This window comes from Molothrus aeneus, chromosome 5 (assembly GCF_037042795.1).
Source record: "Molothrus aeneus isolate 106 chromosome 5, BPBGC_Maene_1.0, whole genome shotgun sequence".
Classification (NCBI taxonomy): domain Eukaryota; kingdom Metazoa; phylum Chordata; class Aves; order Passeriformes; family Icteridae; genus Molothrus; species Molothrus aeneus.
Window position 1 is genome coordinate 41,477,455 of NC_089650.1, and position 27,501 is coordinate 41,504,955.

Here is a 27,501-nt window from a genome sequence, read left to right on the forward strand (position 1 = left end):
ATCACATATGCAGCATAAAGAAAATACTACACAAACCAAGTAAACTACTGTGTGTAATGGGCAGCTTCTCAGAATAGAAAAGCAACAGCTGCAAGAAGAAAAACAATTACTTCGATTACCAACATTTTATGGCTTAGTTTATGTTAAACCTTACTGCTTCTGAAGGTTTTGAATTACTTCACACATTATATTAGCCTCACAAATCAGTTTTATTAGTGCCTCAATAATGAATCAATTTTTTTTCAAGTCCAAGTCACTGTCCTGCCTTTACCCTTGAAATAGTCACTCATCATTTAAGTACTCATTTCAAATCTAAAACAAAATAAACAAAATAGAAAATTATTTTGGAATACTTCTCTAACCTTTTCTTAGCTTGAGGATAGATAGATTTTTCCACATGCAGCTGTGTCAGCTGAAAAGTCTACCCCCCCTTCCCAGCTGTCAGTGTCCCTATGCCAGAAACCATCACCCCACTTGTTTGTGGGAGCCAGTAATATCCAGGACTACTCCTAAAATGAATTCTTAGGCAAAACCAGTCTGATTAGGTCACATGCTAGGACATCAGTTGGGCTGCAAGGAGGAATCACCTGTCCTGGGTGAGAAAGTGATGAGCAGCTATGGATGACATCTAAAGAGGACATTTATCTATAGCTTTACACTAGTGCATCCACCTTGAACTCATCTGGAAACACTCAAGGAACTGCCCCCTAACCCAGACAGACAAAGCATAGAGAATCTGTATTTAAATGTTTACATATCTTAGTATGCATATCTTCAGTCAAATACAAAATATATACAGAAACAGAACGTGAAGCTGGCACAATAGCTGGGGCTGGAGTAAGTCAGAGAACCTGTATGATGAAGCCTCATTTCTTATTGTAAATATGTTCATTCCTTCTGTGTTTTTAGCATTCAACACACAAACTCTCTCCTTCTAAATCTGTTTCCACAATTCGAGTTATTTTCACATCAATGTGGGAGCAGAAATCTGATCCAAAAATTGGTAAATCAGAAAGCATGTCTCTCCCTAAAGAGAAAGCCACAAGGAGTAGAGATTGTTTTTTATGGTTAGTAAATCATATGTCTTAGGGCAGATATTACCAACTGTGGTTCCAAGGGAATGTAGTACAAGTTCTGCACTTACTGAGCGGATGTACCACTGACTGCATCCCATGGCACTTGGAATTAATTATTTGACAAATTTGGGTTAAGGTCATAAGTAATACTGAAGAATCACAGCAATTAGCTGGCTCAAAAGAGCTTGGATGGAAATCACTTCTCTTTTTCATTGGGAAAAACAAGCCCATTTTGTACTTAAAAACATCTTCTAAGAACACTGGCTCTCTACAGTCTCTTTTCAAGCTTTTCTTAATGAGATAGTTACGCAATGCTGCAGCATTTCAGCACAAGAACTGTTACCTATCAAACTCATTCAAGGAATGTCTTGTGCCCTATTCAATCCAGTGTCACTGAATATTTTCCAGAAGTTGTCTGATGGGATGGGTGAATTGACAGAGGACAGACTGGGAGCAAACTTGGCAAGATACACGAACATACTCGTGACTTTTTGAAGTGCTTGCTTGTCTTCGGATTCTGGCATACACTGAAAAGCTTTGATTCTTTTTGAGTCTGGCTTCAATCTGTTCTTATAAAAAAAAGAAGAAATTGGGATCGTCAAATACTGTTCTGTGCTGGGGTTTCTTTTTGAGAGCTTTAGCTCTGTTTTCTTCAGACAGCTTAGAGCAGCTTTCTGTGATGCCTGACACCTACAAATTTTGGTAGCAGCATGATGCAACAAATCCACCAAGTCAAAAAGTAACAGAGATATTTCCAATACTCGGGAGGTAAAACTCAGAATCACAGAATCATTAAGGATGACCTTTAAGATTGAGTCCAGCTGTAAACATAACACTGCCAAGTGCACCACTAAACTCCTGCTCATAAGTGCCACATCTACACATCTTTCAAATACCACCATGGATAGTGATTCCACCACTCTGCTGGGCACCCTGTTCCAGTGTCTGACAACTGTTTCAGTGAATTCTTCCTAGTATTAAACCCAAACTTCCCCTGGTGCAACCTGGGTCCATTTCCTCTTGTCCTGTCACTTGCTACCTGTGAGAAGAGACTGATCCCCGCTTGGCTACAATCTCCTTTCAGGCAGTTGTAGAGTGATAAATCCCCCTGAGCCTCCTTTTCTCCAGGATAAACCCCCAGCTCTCTCAGCTGCTCCTCATAAGAATTGACTTTCAGCCCCTTCACTAGCTGTGCTGCCCTTCTCTGGATATGCTCCATCTCCTCACTGTCCTTCTTGTAGGGAGGGGCCCAGAACTGGACAAAGGGTTCGCCTCACCAGTGCCCAGTTCAGCAGGACAATCACTGCCCTGGTCCTGCCAGACACACTAATGCTGACACAAGGATACAAGCAGCCGAGACTCAGTTTTCTTGGATTTACTTCATGAAATGTCCTATTTACTCCAACTATAAACAGGGAGGCTGATTAGGGTAACAGTATTTGTTTACTAGTAATAAAAGTAAAACATCACGTGAGTTAACACATCAATGAAAAAAAATAGCTCAAACAAACTAGCAGCTGCCCTCAAACTCCGTCAGCTTCCTGCAGGTTACAGATTTGTTGAGAATCACCGGCAGCATGATCAATTATGGCCACTTCAAAGATACAGCAAATTCTTCCTCTGGCCAATACTCTAATGTGTAGAACTTCACTTTTGTAAATCACACAGACAACTGAAGGTATGGGGGACATGTTTAATTAAACACTTAATCAAGTTTCAAGTTACAGCCACCATGTTATGATTTGAAGGGAGCCCCTTCACAAATTAGAAAATCTGTCAAAAATCTGCAAAGATACTTTTGCCATTTTAACCTTACTTTTAGACAGACATAGGGTATAGTGTGAATAGTCTAAAATAACTCACTTTACAGTGACACGAAACAAAGTAATTTAAAGTCAAACAGCTAAAATTGTGGTAAAGAGTAAGGTAATAAGAAGGTAACACAAAAGAAGATCTAATCTAGATAATGAAATTGGAAACCACTGAACTACAAATGAAAATATTCACTGAATAAAATGCACTGTTACAACATAAACTTTTTATGCCTAATCTCTAAACAGAATATAGCTGCTGCTGATAAAGTCTACTGATGCCAGATTGATACAGTGTGTTTTGGATGAGAACAGCATGGAAAGAGAGCAGTGAAGTCTCTTTTGATAAGCAGAACTAAACAGTTTACAGCCTAAGATAAAGACAGGTTACTAAAGGTCAAACACTTTAATGCAATAGCCAAAAAAAGCAGTACCATACCATTTACCTTTTAACCTTACATCATACAAAATTACCACATGTTCTCAAAGATACAGAATACACAGAGGTTATTCATATAAACGTATCCTAAAAAATAAGGCATTGCTTCCTTCACATAGCCTTCCAGAACTTGCAAAACACAAACACCACCCCCAATAACATCAAAAAACCCCCACAAACAACTAAAGAAAACCCAACTAAACACAAACAAACAAATTAAAAAGCCAAGACCAAAAAACCCTGAACAGTTCATGCTAATAAAGACTGAACTATACTGTCTAGGATCAGAATTAAATAAAGAAAAAAATATTTAATTATTTAGAACAGAGCAAGCCAAATTAAATAAAATAAATTAAAAAAACAACAATGAAAATGAATGATACTCTCATTTAAATTAGAAAGTCCAGTGGGCTTGTTGTTCCTTCAAATCACATAAAGGTATAAACATTGCAAACTTTCTATTTTTACATCAGCTTGTACGGAATTTTGCTATTTCAAGGATAAGTGTACACAAAGAATTATTTAATTTATTTATGTATTTAAGAGTACCATGGACCTTGTAAAATAATAACAGCAACTGTTCAAGGGGAAAGAAACTTGCCTTCTCTAGGGTAAGTCAACAGCTTACACTTCTGATGACAAAAACACGACTAACACTGCATTTGTTGGCTGAAAAGCACCTAAACCTAATTTTAGAACTGTTGCTTGGTTTTAACATAATCAATTTACTCTCTTTATATTATTTTAACTTAGTATTAATCTTTTTCACCTGTTTACCTTTTTTCTTTGTTCACCTTAGTTCATCAATGCTCAGCAAACTGCACTGTGGACAAAGCCAAATCACTTTTGCTGCTCTGAAGACCCTGCAGCTGGCCAATAAATACCTAAGAAAGGAAGCATTACTATCTCTGACTACCTTCACTCATCCCACAATTTTATCTGAGTCCTCTCTATCCCCTTAGCAAGTATTTAGTCAAGCTCTCATATAACCCTACTACCCCGAAAAATCAAAAATTCATTGAAAACTATTTTAAGTCAATTGAATTAATTATGTGAACATCTTTGTATCACCTCATGACAGCAATGCATTTACATTTCCTGCATTTCTACCAAACAGGAAAATATAAACAAAAGGTATGTTCTATAACTGCATGGAAACATTATCTAAAGAAAGGAAACACTGCCCACTGTATATATTATGTACATATGCACACATGTTCTTTCAGAGCTTTAATGTAATACATAATACAGCATCTTTAAGGAATACAGTAAAAAACCACTTGCTTACTAATTACACCTACCTGCTGAGTGATACATAGTGAAATTAATTGCAAACATACCAATGGAAGTTTCTATCCTTACATGCATAAAACCTCACCTGACACCAGACACTGAGTATTCATACTCAGGTAACATGCTAAATGTCCTTGCCTCTTAAAATCTTAGTTGATCCACAAGAGACAAAACCAAGCTCAGCACTTTATCCCCAACAGACCTCTGCATATCTCAATATAACTCTTCAGCAATATGCACATATGTTTTGTTAGGAATACTTAGAACAACCTTTATAGTAGATGAGATACTTCTCTTTGGGATCACTGCTCTGGCTGCTTACTGTGACACGAGTAACACCTACACACATTAAAAAGCTTCAGAGCCAGCTCAATATAATATGTGCTTTTCTGGGTAGCTGCTTAAAGTAAAAAGGAACACTCCTGAAGTACAGGGTTTTTTAGTAACTTATCTGGGTCATGAGACACCAGATAATTACTTGCTTATTTCTGTTTCTGACTTTAGCAAAAACATAATTGCAAGAAATCTCCTTCCATATCAACATAAGAAATAGGAAAACTGTACAGTGAGCTGCAGTGATGCCTAAGAGTAAATTTGACAAAAACTATAAAAAACATTTTAAAAAAATTGTCAGTATTTTTGAGTTATGGCTAGACCTACAATTGGGTAAGCAGATTAATAATTTAATAAAAAACTAATTTTTACATTAAGTTACATTACATTTACGTCCTAGTTGATGACAAATACAGTAAACAGAACCAAACAGAACAACAGCAGTGAATGGCATGTTTATCAAATTTTTTAGTAAGCAATTCCAAGTACTTGATGCAGGAACGCTGCATTTCCTGCCTTACAATTGTAGCTTCCTGCAGACGCCTCGAGGGCATGCAGAGAGGAAGACACCAAGCTGAGAGCACCTGACTGCTCCCCACTTGTTTCTGGCACCAGAAATAGCAGCGGGTTCTCTTGCATGATGTAGCGTCTCCACCCTCCAGCCAGGGAGAAACTCCACTGCATTTGCCCATGGGCTTTAGAGCTTCTGTGGAATTAATTCCCATCTCCACCCATGCTCCCCATCTCATTCCTTCCCCCACCCTTTTGGCTGCAGTTCCTGATCTTGGCAAAAATCTCTCTTTTTTCAACTGAGAGTCCAGTCCCACCCTTGTTCATTGCTTCCCACACTCAGTTACTAACCCTACCTCTCCTGTCACCATAAATCCTTTCATCTCTTCCAGATATCCTCCACCCTCCAATTCTGAGGTCACCTCATTCCTCAGCTAGAAATAGACGCAAGAACTTAAGGGCCGGCTTGCTTCACAATAAATCAAAGTCTGGCTCCAACAGCCAGGTGAAAGGGGCTGTTCAGAGGGTGTTTAATGATGCACTAGCGCTTCCAAGTGAGTTAATTCTCAAAAATATGTAGAAGCAATCCTGTCAATGTTAGGAGATGGTGAGGTGTCTTAAAGGAAGATGACAGTTCCGGTCATAGCAGCTTTAGAAACTGAACAAAAACGTCTTCAAGTTTTATCTTCCCTATGATAAGAATAAACAGTTACTGTGCAAATACCACCAAAGACTACAGCTTTCTATAGATTTCTGCCTGATGATTAAATTACTGTGTCTAAAGCAGCACTTTCAGGATCTGAATGTTCAGAGAGTAGGGGCTCGGCACACAGCACAGGGTGGCTACACTCTTGTAGCAGCAGGCACATTTAAGGAAGCACACTGTGCTTAAGAGAACTAGTTAAGTAAGTGTCCACAAATTCTTCTTTCTTTTTCTTGATCTGATTCATGGTCAAGCCCCACAAAGACTTCTGTGATAGCAGTATAAAATCTCTGTTTTGTACCACAGGGAACAGTACAAAACAGATTAAATTCCTCAAACTATGGTTGCCCCCAAATTCTTTGTAACGCGCAGCTGAAGTCTGCAGTGCTACAGGTTGGTTTTGACTGCAGCACTTGCTTAAGGGGCTTCTTGATGTATAATGGGATGCAATCATAATATAGTCTTCACTGGAACTCATACAGTTTCTCTTACAGCCTATTTTCATAATGCTTGTAACAACTAATCATCTTGGTTTATCCCCAAATTGAATTTAGCTGAAATCAGACAATAGAGTCAAAAGATACACAGCACAGATACTGAAATTGCATAAGATAGTTTCTCCAGGAAGCCAAGTGAAGAAGAAACATAATAAAATGGGCAAGTTTCCAGCTGTAGATGATCTCTGAAAAGCTTGTGTCAGCATATCCTAATCTATTTATGATTTTGTGTTTAAAAATGCTTAAGTGGATTTTTTAAAATTAAATTTAGGTAGCATGTGACCAAAAAAGTTAACACATAAATTATTTACTATACAAAGGTGGTAAACTGCTTGTGAGGTGTGTAGTTGGGGTCAAGTAAGCACACAGTGCACAGGTAAGTAGAACATTTTATGCTGTAATGGGATCAAGTATTTAAGCTATCTGGATTAAAGAGAAGGGGAAAGATTGCTAACAAACAAATTAAACCTTGAAGAAACAGTATCAAACCCATGTATTACAGGTTATCAGTGTCATTCAGAGCAGTACTTGAAGTTCAACAGTGCAGAAAATTAATGTATGTACACTACTTCTCAAGAAGCACGAGACAGTAAAGAAGCAGGAACAACACACGACGCACTCAATTTTGTCCGTATTCACTTTCTGTGTTTTTTTTTCAAGTGAGGCTGACTCTATTAGTCAAAGTAGAAAGGTAAAACAGGCACACCATAAACTTTGTCCTGTGGGGAATCCTGGCCCTTGTTTTTATGCCATATTTTGTAAAGCATGCCATTGTGATATCCATACAAGTGTATGTCCTAACCACTGAAGACTCAAGTCACCACACCAATGCAAATAAAAGTCAAACAAAACAGGAAAGTGATCTTTTGTGGTTCAGCAATAAATGGTGATGTACATTAGTCATTTATACCCCAAGATAAAAATCTAATGTTTTCATAATCATAACTTAAAGAAGGAGCACATGCATAAGCAACTTATGCAACTATAGATTTTTTCCCCACATAATTTAGGAAATTTAACTATAGAAAAGTTCCCAATTCTGATGCCTTTTAAAACTATAATATTATCCTGCATTTTAAAGGGCAAAGAAAATGAATAGGCATAATTTACCCATCTTTAAAACATATTGAGTTTAACCTACTCAATGGAACAACTGCCAAAAGAAAGAGGACATCAGGCTAGGTGAGACACTGAGATACAACACATAAATTTAAGAACCAGGTGACAAACACAACTTGTCAGTAAAGTGTCTTTGGTCACAGATGATCCTATATTTATACATGAGTCAGTGTTGTATATAAATCAAATTACAAATGGGCTAGAGGATTAAACTACAAGCACCAGGAAAGCTGTCATCTACAAATCAAGCTTCTGTTGTATAAAGAACAGTCTGTAAAAGACACACAAAACCCCACAAAACTGTAGATTCACACTTCAGCAGATTTTCCCTACCTACGGGTTTTGTGTGTGACACTCTTCTGTTGCTGTCTGCTTCAACCTCCTGAGGCCTGAAAGTACTTGTCAGTGCAGGAGAAATGGAAACCAGCTTCCATGTCAAACATCAAGTCCCTGTCACCAACCCTCCTGCCACTACCATTCATTTGCCACTTTCCTTGGGTTTTTACGTGTTTGCTGAGTTACCACCATCCCATCATCACATGTGGTTTTATGAAACTTTTCCTCATGACACATGAGGAAAAGTTGTGCTCTGTGTGCCCTATATCTATCTTGCTTTAAGCACCACTTGGACTCCTGTCTCCTAAGTCTTTCAGAAGATCAGTGCTCAGACTGTATCAGGAAGACTGATAGAGCTAATACATAATCAGTGTTTGGGGGTAGAGATGCTAGACAGTAATTCTTTGAGCTTGGGCTCTTTCTGGGGGAGTTAAAATTTCTGGATCAAATTACTAGGTATACAGGATTGATTCTGTTCTTATTCTGCTTCAATCCAGGAAGCAGCAAGTTTCCCTAGTTACAATGCTGAAGAGACAGTAGGTTGTAAGAATAAAAAATTAATTCTCAGTGCATTGAGCCTACTAAGAGATAAAATTATCTTTAATCCTTAAAACAGTTCAAAAATAAAAAAAACATCACTGCTAACCTACTTCTTAAATGCACAAATGCCCTTCTGTTAAAGTAAGAATAAGCTGGGAACCAAGCTGGAGAGAAGGATCTATCCTCTGAATTAAATCCAAGTTATTAAAACCAACAACAAAAACCCACCATCAAAAAAAAAACCCAAAACCCCCAATAAACAAACAAAAAGATCCAACCCACAAAAACAATAACCCTCACTCCCACAGGAACTATTGCCTTTATCAAGGCTCAGATGATTCATTTCTGGTTTTTACCCGTCATCATTCCCAGGAGGTTTGCCAGTGTCAATTCTGCTTATCCTTCCAAGCATCTCAACTTTTGACAGTTCTTTCAGTAGGCAATTTCTCAAAATTAATTCCTAATTGTATATCCAGGCCCACACATTTTTAGTGACTTTCTTCTCTTTCTAACACCTTTTCCAATCCTGTTGACACTCATCATCTCTTGAAACTAATCTTTCTTCTTTCCAGCCCACTCACCATTATGGTTTCCAAGTCTTTCATCCTGTTTTTGCTCTTTGGGTTTCTCACAACAGAACCAGAAATTTCAAGTCAATCACTACCAGCTTTTGATTGAAAAAATGCTATTTAATGAATAACTCCTTAGATTTTCACTTTATCTGAACAAGAAGTTGATCTTGTCTTTCAGATTTGAACAACCTTTTTTCACATTTCTTTTGGTTTCAACTGACTCCAGCAATTTAATCAAGTACCTAATTACTAGCCCTCTCCCATTTAAGTCTTCCAGAGATCTGCCACCAAATTGTAACACCTGTAAACAATGCCCTTAAAGAATGTCTGTAAGCAAACAATCCTCTGAGATCTTGCAGTCTGCAGACTGCTTGATCAGGTAATGAAGTGCCTCTACATCAAAAACTCTGCATTTGTCAATGGGTTGAATAGCCAGCATTTGGCAACTTCAAAATAATGTGATCAGCACAGGCCTAAAACTGTTTACATGAAAAAACATAAGGCAAACAAGATCTTCAATAAATGGTGGTGAAAGCTAAAGGTGATTTACATTTAATTCAATCCCCTCTAAGAAATACCCCACTGTTATTGGATAAATGCATACATTTCTGGTATTAAATTCTCTTAGAAGTATTTCCCTATGAGCACTGCCTATTAAATAACACTCACTTTTTATCAGCTTTCCAATGAAAAAAGCTGCTGGCAAAAATCTGCAATGTGGTAATATAATTCCTTATTAAACCATACCTTCAGGTGCTGAGAAAAATGAGCTGCACTGCTTTTGCATATGCAGCAGTTTTTTAATTATGAACACAGCAGTGCACACCAAATAACCCATTAATGTCCACAGAAAGGGAACAGAACACAGCTGGACAAATGCAAAGTGCAGGATTACAGCTTCTAAAGCATGGTGGCCCAAACACAAGAAAAGGAAAGTAGCTAAAGTTTTCATGTCCTTTTACAAGTATCCTCCTTTAAATAAATGTATTCATAAGGAGAATAAAAGATACAGTGAAGAAACTGACCAAAACCTTTTATATTCTCCTTCTTGTAGTTTCACAAACATGAAAACACAAATTTATAACAAATAGGTCATATTTGCAAAATTGAAAGACCCCAGCACAAAAAAAAAAAAAAAACAAAAAAAAACCAGAAAACAAACAAAAAAAATCCTAAGGCAAGCATGAAATATAGAGGTCAAATAAGCATTACAATGTGACTGATTTGATTATGTAATGGTAAAAAGGAAGTCTAGAATAAACACTGAAAGATAGAAAAATTAGCAGGTCAGAATTAATATAAAAGAAAAGGTGTCTAAGAATATGTAGAAAGAAATAAATCACTTTTATACATAAGGAGAGGGATACTGATACAAGGAAAGTAATAAACCACAGAGGCAGATGATATAATTAAGTAAAAGAGTTATCATCAATTTTTCTGAGAAGCTTAAGGCAAAATAACAAAACCTGACACACATGTTTTTCTTATTAGGAAAAAATAAATTAACACACTTAATTACAAGTTACATTTAAGTAAAATAAACATAAGCTCAGAGGAGGCATGCTATGTAGTACTAAGCTACCAACCAAATTAGACTGATGATGATGAGTCCGTCGTTAAGGCCTTGTCACTGTGTATTAGGTACAGAAGGTCTGAAGGACCACAGCAGAGCTAGGAAGGAGTGATCATCTACAGCTTGCCCATCTTCACTCTCATCTGGCCTGCCCCTCTTGTCTGGTCTACTCCAGTCGGAAACAAAGCATGTCTGACCTCATCCCCAACCAGAAATAATCCTTTAATGTGTTTTTAGCTACTGTTCCAGTTCCTTCAGCTTCACTTAACTCACCTACTTCTTAACTTATATTTTAATTAGGGGATTTTTTCTAAACTAGATAATTTTGCCTGAAATGAGCAACAGCACAAGCAGATCAACAAGCTAATCAAAGGAAACAGTAACCAGTTTCCCTGGCTCAGCTGAAGTGAGCTTTTCAAAAGAAAAGATACCGCCAAGGCCAGCTCTGACATCCTCCATCCCTTGCTGGATTCCCATTACTCCAATTTATTAATTTACTTATTTTACTAAAACTGCTAAAACTTAAGACACTTGATCTGCCACAGCCAAGCCTTACAAAACTTTTCCAATGCATTTACCATGAGCCTATCCCTAGCCAAGATGCAGAAGCTACTTCATATTTACAACCTCTTTCATCTTTATACTGTTAAAGAACTGTAAAATAGTTTTGCCTGAAGCAAAACAAAACTAGCAAAGGACACAGGAGGGGCTGGGGACATACAGTAAACTCCCATACACTACACAAACTGTAGTTATTTTATTATGACAGAAATGCCTGTATAATTTTAGTCATGTTTTGTTGATATTAAACCCAAAAATTTTAACAAAGTCCTTTCAATGTAAAGTATCACTTTGTGAGAGGTCAGTCTTCTCTCAGAGCAGCATCTCCAAAGAACAGAGGCCCATTAACAAGTACACACAAAGACAACTCAGCTTTTGCTATATAGATCTTACCAGAACAAGAGCTAGGACCAAGAAGGGGAACAAGAAAACAGCTCTTCTCAACTACACACACACACACTGTAACTGCTGAAACCTATTTTTCTTACTTAATTGTAACTCTAGGTCAGAGATGTCAGTAATTTACCTAAAAAAGAAAAGGACTTAGAAGTTCTGGAAACAGAATTTGGACAGCTTAGACCTAGTCACACCCCCATTTGTCTTTCTTTCTATGCACCATAGCTATGAAGTTTCAAACACAAGCTTTAGAAAGATCTCTGATTTTCAGCATCTTCCAGCAACGAGGCAGTCCCATTAGGGCAACAGCTCATTAATACTATTGAGGACTCTTAACAAGCAATATTCATTTAGAATGTCAACTAAAGAAGCAATTAAACTAAATGTTTAAGCATTAAAAAATATTGTTCTGCTAAACACTTAAAAACATTGGTGAACTGAAAGCATACAGTCAGTCAGTGATTCCATTAAGAATAAAAAAGCATTCATGAATGTATTAATTCCTGTACTTAATTAATTCCTTAGATGCCAGAAATCTGTGGTACTAGCCAAACTGAGAAACACAGAGGTTTGATTTTTTTGACAGAATCAAGTAGGGTACTTGGTAAAATTGTCATTTGGTAAAATTTCTCTTCAGAAAAGAATAGATTTTCAGAGGTAATACATGTCACTCCAACTTGAATATGCAACATGTAAGAAAAGTGGACACATAGTAATTGACTAATTAACACAGTGTTACAGACTTGATGTCTAGACAAGATAAGACATTTCAAGAATCCCTGCTACCCGTGCTCATGAAGGAAGAACAAAGAGATAGCCTTTTGTGCAACACTGATGCTGAATAGCATCAGTTATGAATTTAACACCAGGGACACATTTGTTATCACTTCTGAAAAAAAACACCACACTTCAGCACATTACATGCTAAAAGCACAAGCTGATCCTTAACTATATAAAACCAGAAACTAAACAACTCCAAAATAGTAACTTAATGTGTAATGCCTGCCATTAAATGCAAAGATATTTATAAAGTGCATGAAATGGTTACATTAGCAAACTATAGACATTCATTGATCCTGACATGCAGATGCAAAATTCACTACAACGCTGTTCACAAGTAACCAGACCAATCTTTTAAGCATCTGCTTCATGGGGTTCTACCTCACCATGCTCAGGCAAATGCTCAGACAACATTTAACACCTAATTTCAAAATTCTAAAAGGGAAGAAAAGAGAGAAATGCATGTTCAAAGACCTAAGGAAACACCTAACTTCAAAAAAAACCCCAACCAAAAAATCAAAAAACATCCCAACCCAGAAGGCTCATTATCTCAGTATTCTATTTAAAAATATAAAAAAAAAAACCCAACCAAAACTCTCCAAAGCTTTTAATTAAGGACAAAACATTAAAAAACACATCATGGGCTATATTAAAATATGAGATACATGTTAATGCTGCACAATTTCCACTCCATGCAGAAGAACAAAGATTGAAAATAGTCTGCACCTGGATTGAAGGGAACCATTTCCACAGTACCTGCCATGCAAAAGTGCCAGAAAAAACCTATTCTCCCAATCATGAAGTGTCAGAGCCAGAGGGTTCTGGGAAATCAACCCTTCCCTGAGAGCAGCAGAGCCCATTCCCAGCAGAGCAGGTCCCAAAAGCAGGGGACCGCACCAAGGAGCTGGGATTCTGCAGTTCAAGAATGCAGACAGAAAGCCATCAAGAGAAGTAGTGAGCAGAAACTGTGTCCTTGGTGGAAAGAAACCATGTTCTGGAATGTGATGGCAGCTGAGCTCAAGACAAAGAGCTCAAGACACTGGAAGAGGCTGCCCAGGGAAACACCAGAGCCTCCTTCACCACAAATACACAGGGCTCAATTTGACAGCGCCCTGAACGCTCTGATGTTAAGGCCCTGTTCTGAGGAGCTGGGCTGAGGGAAGTCCTATACAAACTAGGTGTTTCTACAAGAATGTCACTATGCCTGCTGTTTCAAAGATGAGACAAAAAATGCCCAGGATCTGCAGTCCCACTTCAGCAATATTTTCAAGCATCTGTGCATCTGCAACCATATCCCTCCTTTCCAAGTAATATTGACACACTTCAAATGAAATATATACTTCAAAGTTTTTCTAGTTTGAGAGTGACACAGATCATTCTTGGCTCTGTTTAAACAGTGTCTGGATTTTTCCAAGCCTTTACCCGTGAGCAGAACTTCTAGTTTCCTCTCTTTGTGTCAGCTTCAGTTAATATTTGCAAAGCAATTGCAGACTCCTAGAAGATAGTTACTATATAGCAAACAGCAACTAGCCCTTGGTTTGACACATTTTGCCCTGTCATCATCAGCGCACAAAGAACTTCACTTTTCTTCAAATGACATCATTTTACATCACTGTTTGCAGTAAGTCCCCCATCAAATAAATAACATACAACTACTTTCTTGATGAGCCCCGGTGATCACTTACAATCACACTTCATTTAAAATTCTGAAACTGGCAATTGTGTTATTGTAGCTGAGAGAAAAGGCAGCGGCAACTTCACAAATGAGTGATATGAGTAATACACAAGATACTGCCATGGACTCATTTAAAACAGAACACCTGTATGAATATTTCATTCAATTGCTCAAGGGATATTTTTGATTGCTTTTCTTAAGAGAAAAAACAGACTACATCACAAGCTGCCACCTCCCTCCTGCCCAGGGCATCAGACTGCCTGTTTCCCTGCTGCACAGCAATGGATTTGCCCATTGCGACACCGTGCATGTTCTGTCAGCACAGGTTTTTTGCCTCTGGGTTTTCCCAGAGGAAACAGAACCACCCTATGAAGTACATATTTGGAAAATTTTGTTCCTTTTCCAGGTTAGAGCTTTTGAGACAAATGGATATGGAGAGGGAAAAGCAAAGAAGGCTTTATCAGGAGTCTGGAACAGCCAAGAAATACTTGGCAATCAGGCTGAGGATAAATATGAACCAAAAAGCAAACATCATTAGATCTGGTGCTCTGAGAGAAAGAAAAATTTAGGAGACAGAAGTGGAAGTAGTTCAATAGGTCAAACCTCACTTCCTCAGACATTAGCTGGGCCCTCACCAATTCTTTAACATATACCCAGTGGCACATGCCCTGTCTGAAGTAAGTAAGAAATGAAGATTTCTTACTTATTTTAAATATCTTACTAGCTGTCCATACTAGAGCATACTGAAAAGCAACATCTTGAAAATCTTGCTTTGCAGAAGGATTACAGCTTCACCATTCTTGCAGCATAAGTCTTTGCAATCAGCATTTTATTTTAGTAATCCTCCCACAAAATTACATTCCAGAAATATTACATTAAACAGTTGAATGAAATTTAACTGCAAAGAAGTCCATCAAACCAAATAATGTTTCTATTATTACTTGAATCTTCAAGACAATCAGAAATAAATTATGAAAAAGCTTTCTTACAAAAGTACAAGCTTACAGTTCACTTTACAGATTTAAATGTTAAGCTAAATTTACATTTAGATGCTGAGAACTGAAAGTAAACAGAATAGTATACAAATTTCTACAGACTGATTCCATACATAGTAGGAAGATTCACAGTATTTTATTATGATAACTCGTTATGATATTCATGATGATTATGAAAATAATCAGCTCTATCCCAACAATCTTATAAAAATCCAGAAAATTTAACTGCAGATCCAGAAGTTAATTTTAAGTGTTTATGTGAAAAATATGTAGATCATTTTCCAGTCTTAATTTTAATGATTAAGTAACTATCTTGTCTAATTCTTAACAAATTCACAGTCCTTGTTTATAAGAAAATAAGCATCTTGTTCAATTCAGTAAAATACTTCTAGCATCATTCTAGAATCTTATTTAAATTCTGCAGAAGCTGACAGCTTCAATATTCCAATCAACAGCAGAAGAAACTGGTTGTGCAAAATCCAAACCTAAGTTATTCCTCAGGCTTTTCTGAGCTAAGTTTCTAAAAGATTCATTTTATAGAACATAATCTAGATTTTCCTAGAATTAAGTGCCAACTCTACCAAACACAGTAGCATTAGATCATATGGAAAACAATATTTGGGTTTTATGACCAAATTTTCATCTGTTTTCACTATAACCTTGTCCTTAGGGCCTAGGGAAACTTAACCACACATTCACCAGCATGAGGCTAATTTATCACAACAGCTATTTTTTAAAAATCTTTTCCTAGCCCATGTATTTTTTTTTCAGTTTGTCTTTTTTAAAAAATCCTAAGTTTATGCATCTGGTCCTACCTATTTAGGCCCTTTGTGACCCTGTGATCAGATACATAGGGATACACCAACTGCATCACGGCTCCCACAGCTGCAGCACACTCTGGTAAAACTCCATCCCAGCCAGACCCCACACACATGGAAAGCTGTGCCCACCATGAACATGATTAGGCAAAGTCAATACTAAGAGAAGAAAAAAAAAACAAACCCCCAAAACAATAGAGTAGATAGCTGGTTTTCAAGTGTCAATAAAAAGGAACAGTGTTGCAGCCCAGGAAATGGCCTCACAGGCAACTGAACAAAGGCCACTAGAATTAAGAGGTAGTCATTGTCTTAGCTTAGCTTGAAAAACAGCAGCTGTTGCATGTAAGTTGCAGAAAACTACCCTTAATTTCCCTGTGCAAATAAATGCCATGGTTCTTCAGAATTAAACTGTTGGTGATGATACCACATTATCTTGAAAAATCAAATTATATTCATATTACACTCCAAGGAGGAGGAAAAAATAAATCAAGGTAATTTTAGCAGAGCAAATCATTAGTGTATTAGTGACAAAATGCCAAAGAGACTCACCTGTTCAATCTCCTTTGTCTTAGTTGCAATTGCTTTTGAACGACCTAGAAGCTGGCTGTCCTCGTATAATTCTGTACTGTCTGTTAGATTTGCCTCTGTTTCCTCTGTTTGCTCAATGTATAATGGAGCTGAAGATCCAGCCTTAAGAAAAAAACAATAAATTCAGTCTTTAGAGATAAAAAAAAAATCACAGTATGATGAAAAAACCCCAAAAGCCCAAACACAGTCATCAGATACATAAGTTTGCACATCAAGACTATTAGTGAAGTGTTATTGCTATAATCTTAGCAGACACAGAAATACAGATTTTAAACACATAGAAAACATGACATGATAAAACCCCCTGTGACACAGCCTTAACTGTGTAGAGGCAATGATGTCAGATAACCTCTACCTGCCCATCCACTGAGAAGAAACTTGTGTATGTGGGATTTGTAACACCAGAAAGCAAGAAAAATCCACAATGAAAATGTGACTAGTCTTCTGGGAAAGGATAAAAGTAGCAAAAGCATAGGCATCAAAAAAATAAAAATTTTGGAGAACTCTTGAAGCATTCAGGGCCACAGGTTAATATTATTAGTATTAATTATTATTGCAATAACTATCGTATAGCAGAAGCAAACATGTGATTTGAAGATTTCTCTCTCTAAAACAGAAATTAAGACAGTATTCCTACTCCAAAGAAAACACATGCCACCTCCAAGGAGTTTATTTAGAAAATATAGGAATTTTGTTTTACAGAATTATTTAAATCCAGTATTATGGAACAAATTTATAATTTTTTTTCTAATAGATTAGAAAATTGAAGAAGATGAAAACTAGTTTCTTTTATCCAAAAATAGAGTTAAAGAATCTTAAGACTTAACTAACATGAAAGAGAAAAGCATTAGACAGAAAAAGGAAGTAAAAAGCTTAAGTAGTCCTGTAAACATATGCTCAAACCTTAGCAGCAACACAAACCATTAAGATTGAATCCCAAATCTTGCTATCCCAGTAAAGAATGAAATGCCTGAGAGTGAGTGAAGGCTACTAAAAAGCTCAGTGCAACACAAAGTTCAAGTATTAAGCACTTGTACGATAAACGGGAAAAAGTTAAGAATTCTTGTGATTCATATGAGACAGCCTACTAATCAAGGTAAGAAATCCTTTCTTCTAACACTCAGAATGAGATGCCCCACCTCTTTCATTAGCATTTCTACAGCCCACTTTCTTAGTCAATAAATCATCTCAGACTGTACCACAACCAACTACAATTGCTTCACTTTGATTCCATATGTTTAATCTTTTTCCCATTGCAATTTTTTCTGAGGCATGGAGGATGCTTTAAACAACTTTTCTCCATGTGGCCCACTCTGTTCTTTCCTCCCCTCCATTACCTTCCCCTAATCAAGAACCACAGTGATATTTCTCTCCTGAACCTCCCAGAAATGTTCATGCATCTGTTCTCCTTCATATGGTATTCATCTTTGGATCAGCTGTTGCTTTTTCTTGATTCTAACACTTCCTCCCCTTTTTTCTTTTTTTAATTGCTTTTTCCAGTTTATGTATCTAACTAGATCTTCCTGACCATTACTGAGGAGCTGCTCATGCATTCACCCATTACATCAATGGGCAGGACTTGAAAGTTCAAATAAATATGGATTGAGTTTATTTCTCTAACCTAGCCCTTATATTCTAAAAGTGGAAATGTGATACTTCCCAAAATACATCCATTTTCCCTAAAATTATTTACAAACAAATAAAAAAATCAAACCCATTAATTGGAAAGGTTAAGACATGACTTTGTGAAGTAGATACCATTTTTCTTTTTTTAAGAATGCCTCTAAAGTTGAAACAAAATGAAAGTTAAAGAAAAAATTATCACAGAATTGAAACAGATTATTTTAGAGTACAAAATATTTGGGTTGCTTTAAATGAAAAATACATTTTTCAGCAACATATCAGAACCCAAAAAAGATATCCTATCCAAGAGCAGTATAACAAATGACTGAGAAGGGCTATAATCCCACTTCAATATAGCCAGGAGTGAAAGACAAGAAGGGGTGAAAACAAAACAGAATAAACTGGTAAATAATTACCATTGATTAATAATGAAATAAGGATTCTGGGGAAAATAAAAAATATACCCACTGCAGTAACAAGGTAAGGTTTATTTTAAATATAATGAGGGACAGCTTTCTGAAAAAGAATACGTGACATGGTAAGCTGGCACAGCTTGAAATGGAACTCAACAAACCAGAGCTTCTCTCCTCAAGTCTTATGTTTTACATGTACACTCATGCTTTGACTTGGAAGTCCTCTCCTAATTTTAAGGAGTTCAGTAGACATACAGACCTACCTACACTACTACAAGAGCTCCTTGAAGAGCACTTGGGAGAGCTGAAACTGTATTGTGTCAGTTGTAGCTCAACATCAATGCAAATTATACTAACAAAATGTACTGTGGCTTTGTGTATTCTTTCAAAAGAAATAAATCTCAGGGTTTTAATCTCCCTCTCACTTCCTTTCAACAAATATTTAAAAGCATGGGCAGAAAAAACTCAGGATTAATTTACAAAATATGCCCTTATGAAGAGTACAGAAAAACAAGAGCCTATTGTTGCAACACTTGGAAATAAGTGGATTAATAATCCTATCTTACATCATACTCTGTTATTTCAGGTAAATTGCTTTCCTCGGCCTTCTCTGACTTTTCAGCTGCCCACTTGCTTGCAGCCTCTGCAAGTTCCTTTTCTGATAGTCTGTTGCTCTTCTCCAAGGCCTGTACAAAAACATTATAGTCAAGGTTTAACATGAAATACACTTACACATGGCACAAATCTTCAAAATTAAAATAAACAGTTATTCCGATCCCTAAAATATTTTAAAACAGGAAAATTGAAATTATTTCATTTGCTGTCAAATTTCTTTAAAAATAAAAGAAACAAGAGAGGAGAACAAAAGATAAATCAATGAAAGTCAGTGGACTACTTCAAAACCACTATACCTTCCAAATAAGGTTTATTAAATTCACAGGTTAGAGATAACAGAAAAATTTTATGAGACCTGTTGGGCACTAAAAGAAGTCAAATACAAGAGTGGAGTGAACTAGTAATTCAATGTGATTTTCAGGCATAAAAAGTTGTAAAAATTTTTAAATAAACTGTTAAATACTAGGTAGGGTATAAAACCTGAGCTAATTAGGGAGAAAAAATATTTTATACAAACTTTAAGTGATCAGACCTGGTTCCATTAAAATCCACTATTTTCTATTTGTGGGAATGCTAATAATTTATAATAGAGTCAGTCACGGCTTTATGTTCTTTTAAATCTACCTTTTCAAATGGAAATTCTCACATTAATAATGTTTAAAAATTGATTTCTCTCTAAGAATACTTTTTGGCTTTTACTATCAGAGCAGCAAACAGACAATGACAAACATCAGTTTAGGAACAGCAAGCTTTATAAATCTTGTTACCACTATGTGGATATTTAGCTTAAATTAATTATGTGTATAGAAGCACCCAAAGAACCTATATCACTCTAGCATTAAAAATTGCAACACTAAGATGGGTATCTGAAAAAGAGATACAAAAAATTCTGCTACCTGGAAAACGCCATAATTTCTACCCCATGCCTGTTCCATCTTAGCAAACAGGTAGACAAAAAAAAAAGCAAACAAAACCCAAATGAAAGAAACTCCATCTCTTACCATTAGCTCATTATAAGTTATATAAATGGCCAGTATCAAACCTCCTTTGTCTTCACATCTTTTGTTCTTACCTCAAACAAAATATTATCCAAATACCTCTGTACTGTAGTGTGGCATAAACACACAACTCACAGAACCTTTCCAGGATTCTGTGTCATAAAGACACCACCTTTATCTGAATCCAGAAGAGAAGTGCAACACAATGTTCCAATAGGAATCCCTGTTTTCTATAAATGCAAATTACTGAATTACAACCAGTGAAGTCAGAGGTGACAAAGTTGAATATGCAGGGATATGAAGAGGGCACTTAGAAGAAAGGAGTAACATAATCATAGAATATCTCACATAACCTGCTATATTTCCACAAGCCATAAAAGAAATTAACTAATATCTATTGGAATACAGAAAAAAAAATCTGTTTAATTTAGTTTCACTAAATTAAATTCTATAGGTTGAATGTTATAAAAACGTATTAAATCCTGAGTGAATTGTACGGAATAAAGTAATGGTATTTGCACAGTTACACTCAGCTGAAGATACAGAACAGGAACATATTTCTCAGTTGAAAATAGCAGCAGCTATTTAGGCTGCAAACTTTCAAGAAACAACCAATCTAATACATCTCATAAAACACCCTAAACTGCTGCCCCCCCTCCACCCCCAAAAAAACAGAAGTCTCTCTTTTTTTGTATTTTTTTATCTCATCAATAACATAGAAAAGCAAAAGGCTGTCACTTTGCTCAGCAGCTGTTCCTGTCTCACACATCCACCTTCTAGAGCTCTATGTTGTATACAGCCTCCAAGGCTTACAGTCCATAGAGCTAATAAAGAAAAACACAAAAGATTTAATGCCATAGTCAAACAGGTAGCTAAGATCAGGTAACATCAACAGGTATTGATTCATATGCATGAATAGGCAAAAAATAATTATAGATAAAAATACCATTTTAGATTTGCAAATAGATACTACAGTGAAAAGAGGTATTGCTATGGGAACATACACCTTTGTAAGAATTTCAGAGCTAAATTATAACTTAGAGCATTGAAAATTATCTCCTTTAATCTCTAATATATAGCATACAACTAATTTCTCAAGCATTGATAAATTGTAAGACTCTGGCTCTGGAGATGCTAATGTTTTGCCAAGACTACTTCTGTCACTACTTCTGAGTCAGTGAAGCACCTAGGTAACTTAACTGTTCAGTGCAATTCCAGCCAAAAGGCAGATTCCAAAACCTCCACTGATACAGGGCAGTTACATTATTAGCAGATTTGGGGGCCGAAGAGAAAAGTCAATAAACAGTCATGGAAGTATTTCCATTTCTGCAGCTGATGCATACTCAATAAATATCTATGCTGTCTGAGAAATGACTCCCATCAAACAAAGTTTCATTTTGCGTAGCCTATATCAAGTGGATATCCACCACCAGCACATACTTGCAAACTGATGGCAAAAACCAATACAGCATAGGTCAGACCTGACTGAAGAACAAAGCACTTACAGAGCTCGAGTTCACACTGCATATTAACTCAAGAGCAAGAGATTTTGCAATGCCTCCTTGTTCTCAAAGATGTGTATTAAGTAAGGATTTGATACTAAGCTGCAGTGTGCTGAGTCTAAAAACAAAGTAAGTGAACTAATTATAAAGTATATTTTATGATCCAAATCAGTGTAACGTGTGCATAATTGCTTTTATCTTATTTTCCCTATTTACATCACTGAAAATACATCACTTGCCTCTCCCCTTAAGGACAATGGCAATCAGCTGGCACAGCAGCTCTAAAAGAGATGTGTAAGAGATAAGCACTTAGAATGACATAGCACAACCAAGGCCTGGGGTTTTTTCCCACTGAATACATGGCAGGTGTGTCTGTGTCAAAACGAGTGGTAATACTAACATACAACGACACAGAATTCTAAGAACAAGTCCTATTCCTATGGTAAGGAATAGGAAGTAACATCATAAGGAATATGCACTTAAACAGGTGTATGCAGAATCTCCTTCCAACTGAGGAAAAAAATCCAACAATGAACAATCTAAAACCAGTGTGAAGTAATCAAAAAGAAAATTCACCTTTGATGAAGGTACTGCTGTGGACCCTGAAGGTGATGCATCTCTTGATGTTTTCAGTGACTGAACTGTCCTCTCTTTACCTACAATTAAGAAAAAAATTAATGACTGAGAAATTAAAGATATATATTGCAAATATGCTTACTGACATAGAAAAATTGCAGTGAAATTTTCTCACGTCAGACATGAACCTTATCACGACAACTACCTGAAAGGGGGTTGTAGCAAGATGGGAATTGAACTCTTCTCCCAAGCAACTACTGACAAGAGGAAATGGACTCAAGCTGTGCCAGGGAAGGCTCAGGCTGGATGCCAGGGAGACTCTTTTCACTGAAAGAGTGGCTAAGCTTGGAACAGCTGTTCAGGGAGGTGGTGGAGCCACTATCCCTGGAGGTGCTCAAGAAACAATAGGACATGGCATTTAGTGTCATGGTCTAGTTGATAGGGTGGTGTTAGGTCCAAAGTTGGACTCCCATCTTGGAGGTCTTTTCCAACCTTAATGATTCTATAAAATCTACATTCTCCATCATCCAGTAAATACTAGTAACACTTTTTCTCTTCCCAAGGAGAGAAAAGATACAGCTGTGTCATTTCACACATTAAAGAAAACCCACTGTCCTTTTTTCCATCATTAACTGAAAGGGTGTATCAGTATGATTCCACAAGATGATGTGATTTCATTTTTTAATATGCCTGCAATAATAGAAACAGTTGAAATATTAGACACCAGTCAATCACTCAAGGTAACTGGGTAGTTTAGCAGGCCACAGTATGCTGACAAGACCTGCCATGAGAACAGTTCTGTATTGTATCAACCACAGAGTAGATGCTTCTTGTGAGATCACTCTCTTTCTTATAAATGTTAAAATTGGCAAAACATCAAATCAAATTCACAGTGCTAATCACAATCTGTGCATAGTTTCACCACAGGCCAGTTACAGGCAGCCCACAGCAACAGAACTGGTTGCAGTGTGAACTACCAGTTTTCAAGTTGTGGTCCACAGATTACATCTGAGAGATCTGCAAAAGGTAAGTACAAAAAGCAAACATGTTGTCAGTAGGCCTAAATTAACCAGACTATTCACCCTGACTTGGAAACAGTTGACTGATCACAAATAAGCCAAGGTAATATAAGCTTACTATGGCTTCCATTAATTTTTTATAAATACAATTAATAAAGGGATTAATTTAAAAAGCTATTGAAGAGTTATGAAAATTGGGATAGAAGATATTTTTGTAGAACTATAAATGTGATTGTTCATTATGGCTTTAAATATGGCTTTAATTTAATGAGTCAAAGCAACAAAGCACAGAACATTTCCTTTGTCATCATTAAGTAACACAAGTTTTTCTCCTGTGATATCTGCTTCTCAGCCCCATAGGTGAGCCACCTCCTTCTAAATTCATGGACTACTCTAACTCTGCCTCCCACATGTCTCCTTTGTCAGACTTGAATCTTTAAAGATTATATCAGTTGAATGGATTATATGTTTGCACCTGAACAGATGAAATGAATTGATAAAAATGGCAGAAAATTATTCAAAGTTAAGCAAAGTGAAAAAACGCGATTTAATTAGAAACCATTTTTTTCAGAATGTGTGTGGCTATTTTGAGCCCCAAAGCCCTATCTGTAAAATTAAACATCCCATCCTGCTCCTCTCCATGCTCTCCCATCACAGATGAATGCTTGCCCTTTCCCTCCATTTACCAAGCTTCTTCATGTCCCCACAGTTTTCTTTGTTTAAATTCTGTTTTTATCCTAATGTATGAAGGGCTGTAGAACATAGGATATTCATTCTTCAGTAGAAGTCATGTGGCCAAACCAATTCAGATGACACGATTTTAAACAGCATTATAATATTTTAGAAAGATGACATATTGCAAATTCCACATGAAATAGTATATACTTTGCATATTGTAAATCCATTTAAATGTACTGCTGACATATATGAGATGTCCCACTTGATGTTCCTTTTAAATATGCAATACATGAGCTTACCTAAGGCAAATCACATCCAAAAATTATTCTAAAACTATTGTTTAATCCATTTATACCTTGTAAATAGGTATTTTAATTCAGTCATCTCTAGAGGGCCATTTCAGTGGTTCTCCTTTCCAGGTAAAGGAATAAAGAAATAGTCCAGTGTAAAACTCAACTGGTCTATTAAAACTTATCAAAAGGCGATTGGGAAAGGAATTTAACCATGCAAACACAAGAAAATATCAAAAACTTAGATGCAAGCTCCGCTCTTGATCAGCATCTTTTCTGGTTTGTGAATGTATCTGCTTCTACATCACCACCTCCACTACTGAGTAATTCTAACCATATAGTATAGACATATATAATCAAAGCTCAAAATTTTAAAAAAACCATGAAACATTCCAAAATTTTGTACAGTTTCCTCACAACATTGTTTCCCTGTCCCTAGTAATTATAAGCTGCACACCTACAAGACTTCTAGAAAAGTAGTTAACTATCTTGTTTTTTTCTTCCTCCCCTACACTTAAGCGGAATTTATGTTCACTAAGTATTGCTACAAAATGTTGAAAGCACTGTAATGCCCAAATAGAAAGACCATCTCTACTCTGTAAGGAGTGAAATTATTCCTCAATATTTAAACAATGTTAAGAAAACTACAAAGATCTTTTTTGACAAGAAGTGCTCCATAATGGTTCAGTGTCACTCTGGAAACACAATAACACAATGTGCCTTCTCAGTGAGTGAAAAAAAAAATCTAATTATTTTTTTAAAAGCTGCCAAAATGAACAGTAGGTTTGCATAGTTCACTAGAAAGCCTTTGCAGATGGGAAATCAAATTGGATTAATTTACATAAGCTGTACAAACAGAGTGGCTAAGATTGTAGTATACTAAAAAAAGCTTCCACCCCCCCCCCCCCCCCCAAATAATTTAAATATGAAACCTCAAATATTTTCAAAACAGATAATTCATCAGACTTCTGGGAAATATTAAGAGCCAAGCTTTCAAAAAGTCAGAAGAGACTCAGCTGAGATATGCATCACATTTCTTTGAGGCAAGATCTGAGAGGTTTTGACATTGAATGCAATTGCTAAAAAACAATCAGTTTCAAAAGCCTAGCAAAATTTGGAGAAAATGAAGCAAGTATAAGTATGTACTTTCACTTCTCCATTTTTTAAATCCCTGTTTTATTATGGTTGCAGGAAGAAATATCTTCATCTGCTGTAGATGAAGCAAAGTTTCTTGTCAGGAAATCCAACGAAGCACATAAAGAAATAACAGGGGCTGATGCTAAAAATAACATAAAATACAACTGTGCAGCTGAAACTCCTACAGCCAGTCTAGACCTGATACCAAAATAACACCTACAATCTCCCACATGAAATACATAAGGGAACAGAGAGTACAATGAAACAACCGGAGCAGACAGCACATAGTACAAAATGTCAGCTTTTCCCATTTTAAAAAGAGCATGTAAGGAAAAAAGGCTTATACAGCGAGTTGCAGTTTCACCTCACTAACCAGTTCCCATCATTAATCCAGCATTACCTTGCTGAGAAGAAACATTTCTTTTATGTAAAGATGACATATTTCTGCTGTGCTGGTGGAAAGGATAGGCTTTGCTTCTTTCAGGAGAGTAGCTCCTGCTGCTGACACTGGAGCCAGATCTGCTGTGCGGAGAATCCCTTCGGCTCCCTGGCGATTCCCTGAAGAAAGGAGAGTCCCTCTTGTGAGGGGATCGATCTCTCCCATAATGAGAAGAATAGAAGCTTCTTCTTCTGAAGCCATCTCTGACGTCCCTTGGAAGACAACAGAAAATTACAAGTAACTTGCTTGTCCTTCCAATGTTTATGGAACAGCACAATGGCAACGGTTGGTAAATACAAACAGGTTAACTGTCAAACACATCCAAAATCTTCAGTGTTTTTAAGAGCACTAAGCAAGGGATGAAAAGCAAGTAAAAAAATGTAAAAATTTAAAAAAAGGTAATTCTTTCATATTTCATTAACATGCTTCATTGCTAGAAGCTAATTCCTTTCTATTTCTTGACAATACAGCTAAACAATAAGAAAGAGACATTGAGGAAATGAGAACTCTCACAATTTTGTTCAGTACACTTACCCTGGAAATCAAGCTTTAATTTAAAATAGATAAAAATGCTTATGCAAATAGTGTTTATATTATTTGGCATTTTTCAGCTATGTTTTTCTCTTATTTTCAAGGGTCTATATTCTCCATTTGATTTCACACACCTTGCTACACAAAATATCACTGACAGATTTCAGCTTATATCCAGCAGAGACAAAAAGAAATCTGCAGAATATCTATTCTCTCACCTATGAATCCACCCAAGGTCAACTCTTAAATGAAAATATGAGGACATATATCTCCTAAATATGTTTCTCACAACACACAGTATTAATTTTGAACTTTAATGTAAAAAGTCACAAACCCAACTGATTTAAAACCATAACTTAATAAACACCAAAACTTTCTACTAAATTTAAATATTGTTACTCCAGACCACAGCACAAATGTGTTGGTTATTTGTAAATCATATTAATGTGCATGTATGTGTAAAGGTGGAAAAAACCACCTAGTATTATTTCAAACTTGTCCAAAGAATCACAGAGCTAAAAGACATCCAAGCCAACTGAATCTAGAATTGTCACTTTTGCCTTGGACAGAAGATGCATTGGTAAGATCAACAAGTACTTCTCAGCCTCTCCATCAAAATCTCCAAGATTTCAGAGCATTTCTAGTAATTCAGAACCTATCTTCTCCCCTATTTCACATCAGAGTCCAGTATTTTAAACAGAGGAATGTCTCTCAAAGATCTGGTGGTCTCACTGAGCACAACGTAGCTACAGCTAGTTTTATGCTGGTGGAGAAGAAAAGATGTACAATTCCTACAGCAAGGCACAGGCCCATATTTGTGACAGATGACAAAGGATTTCTGTGTGCCAAAGGTGTCTTGGGCTACAGAAGCCTCAGAGGGAGCACCACAAAACAAAGCCCCTGTGACAGTGCTGTGTTTTACACAGTGCAGGTTTACTTTTTGCACGGAAAGCACATCTTCATTATATGTATGAACATTTTATGTAGCAACAGACATGAAGTGTAAGTTCAGGCTTGAGGAATACTAGATTAACCCTGCACTGAGCTACTTTTTCTAGCTAAGTG

At 36.6% G+C, this 27,501-nt stretch overlaps 1 protein-coding gene across 2 annotated transcripts in view; it reads right to left on the reverse strand.

The window, feature by feature from the left end:
• Positions 1-27,501, reverse strand: part of PPHLN1 (periphilin 1) — a 63,973-nt gene that overhangs the window by 12,015 nt on the left and 24,457 nt on the right. For both annotated transcript variants that reach the window (XM_066550383.1, XM_066550382.1), the window contains exons 6-9: positions 25,867-26,117; positions 22,343-22,422; positions 19,218-19,337; positions 16,577-16,717 (exon numbers count right to left, since the gene is read on the reverse strand). In XM_066550383.1, the coding sequence (XP_066406480.1) occupies positions 16,577-16,717; positions 19,218-19,337; positions 22,343-22,422; positions 25,867-26,117 (592 nt within the window). The remainder of the gene's footprint in view (positions 1-16,576; positions 16,718-19,217; positions 19,338-22,342; positions 22,423-25,866; positions 26,118-27,501) is intronic.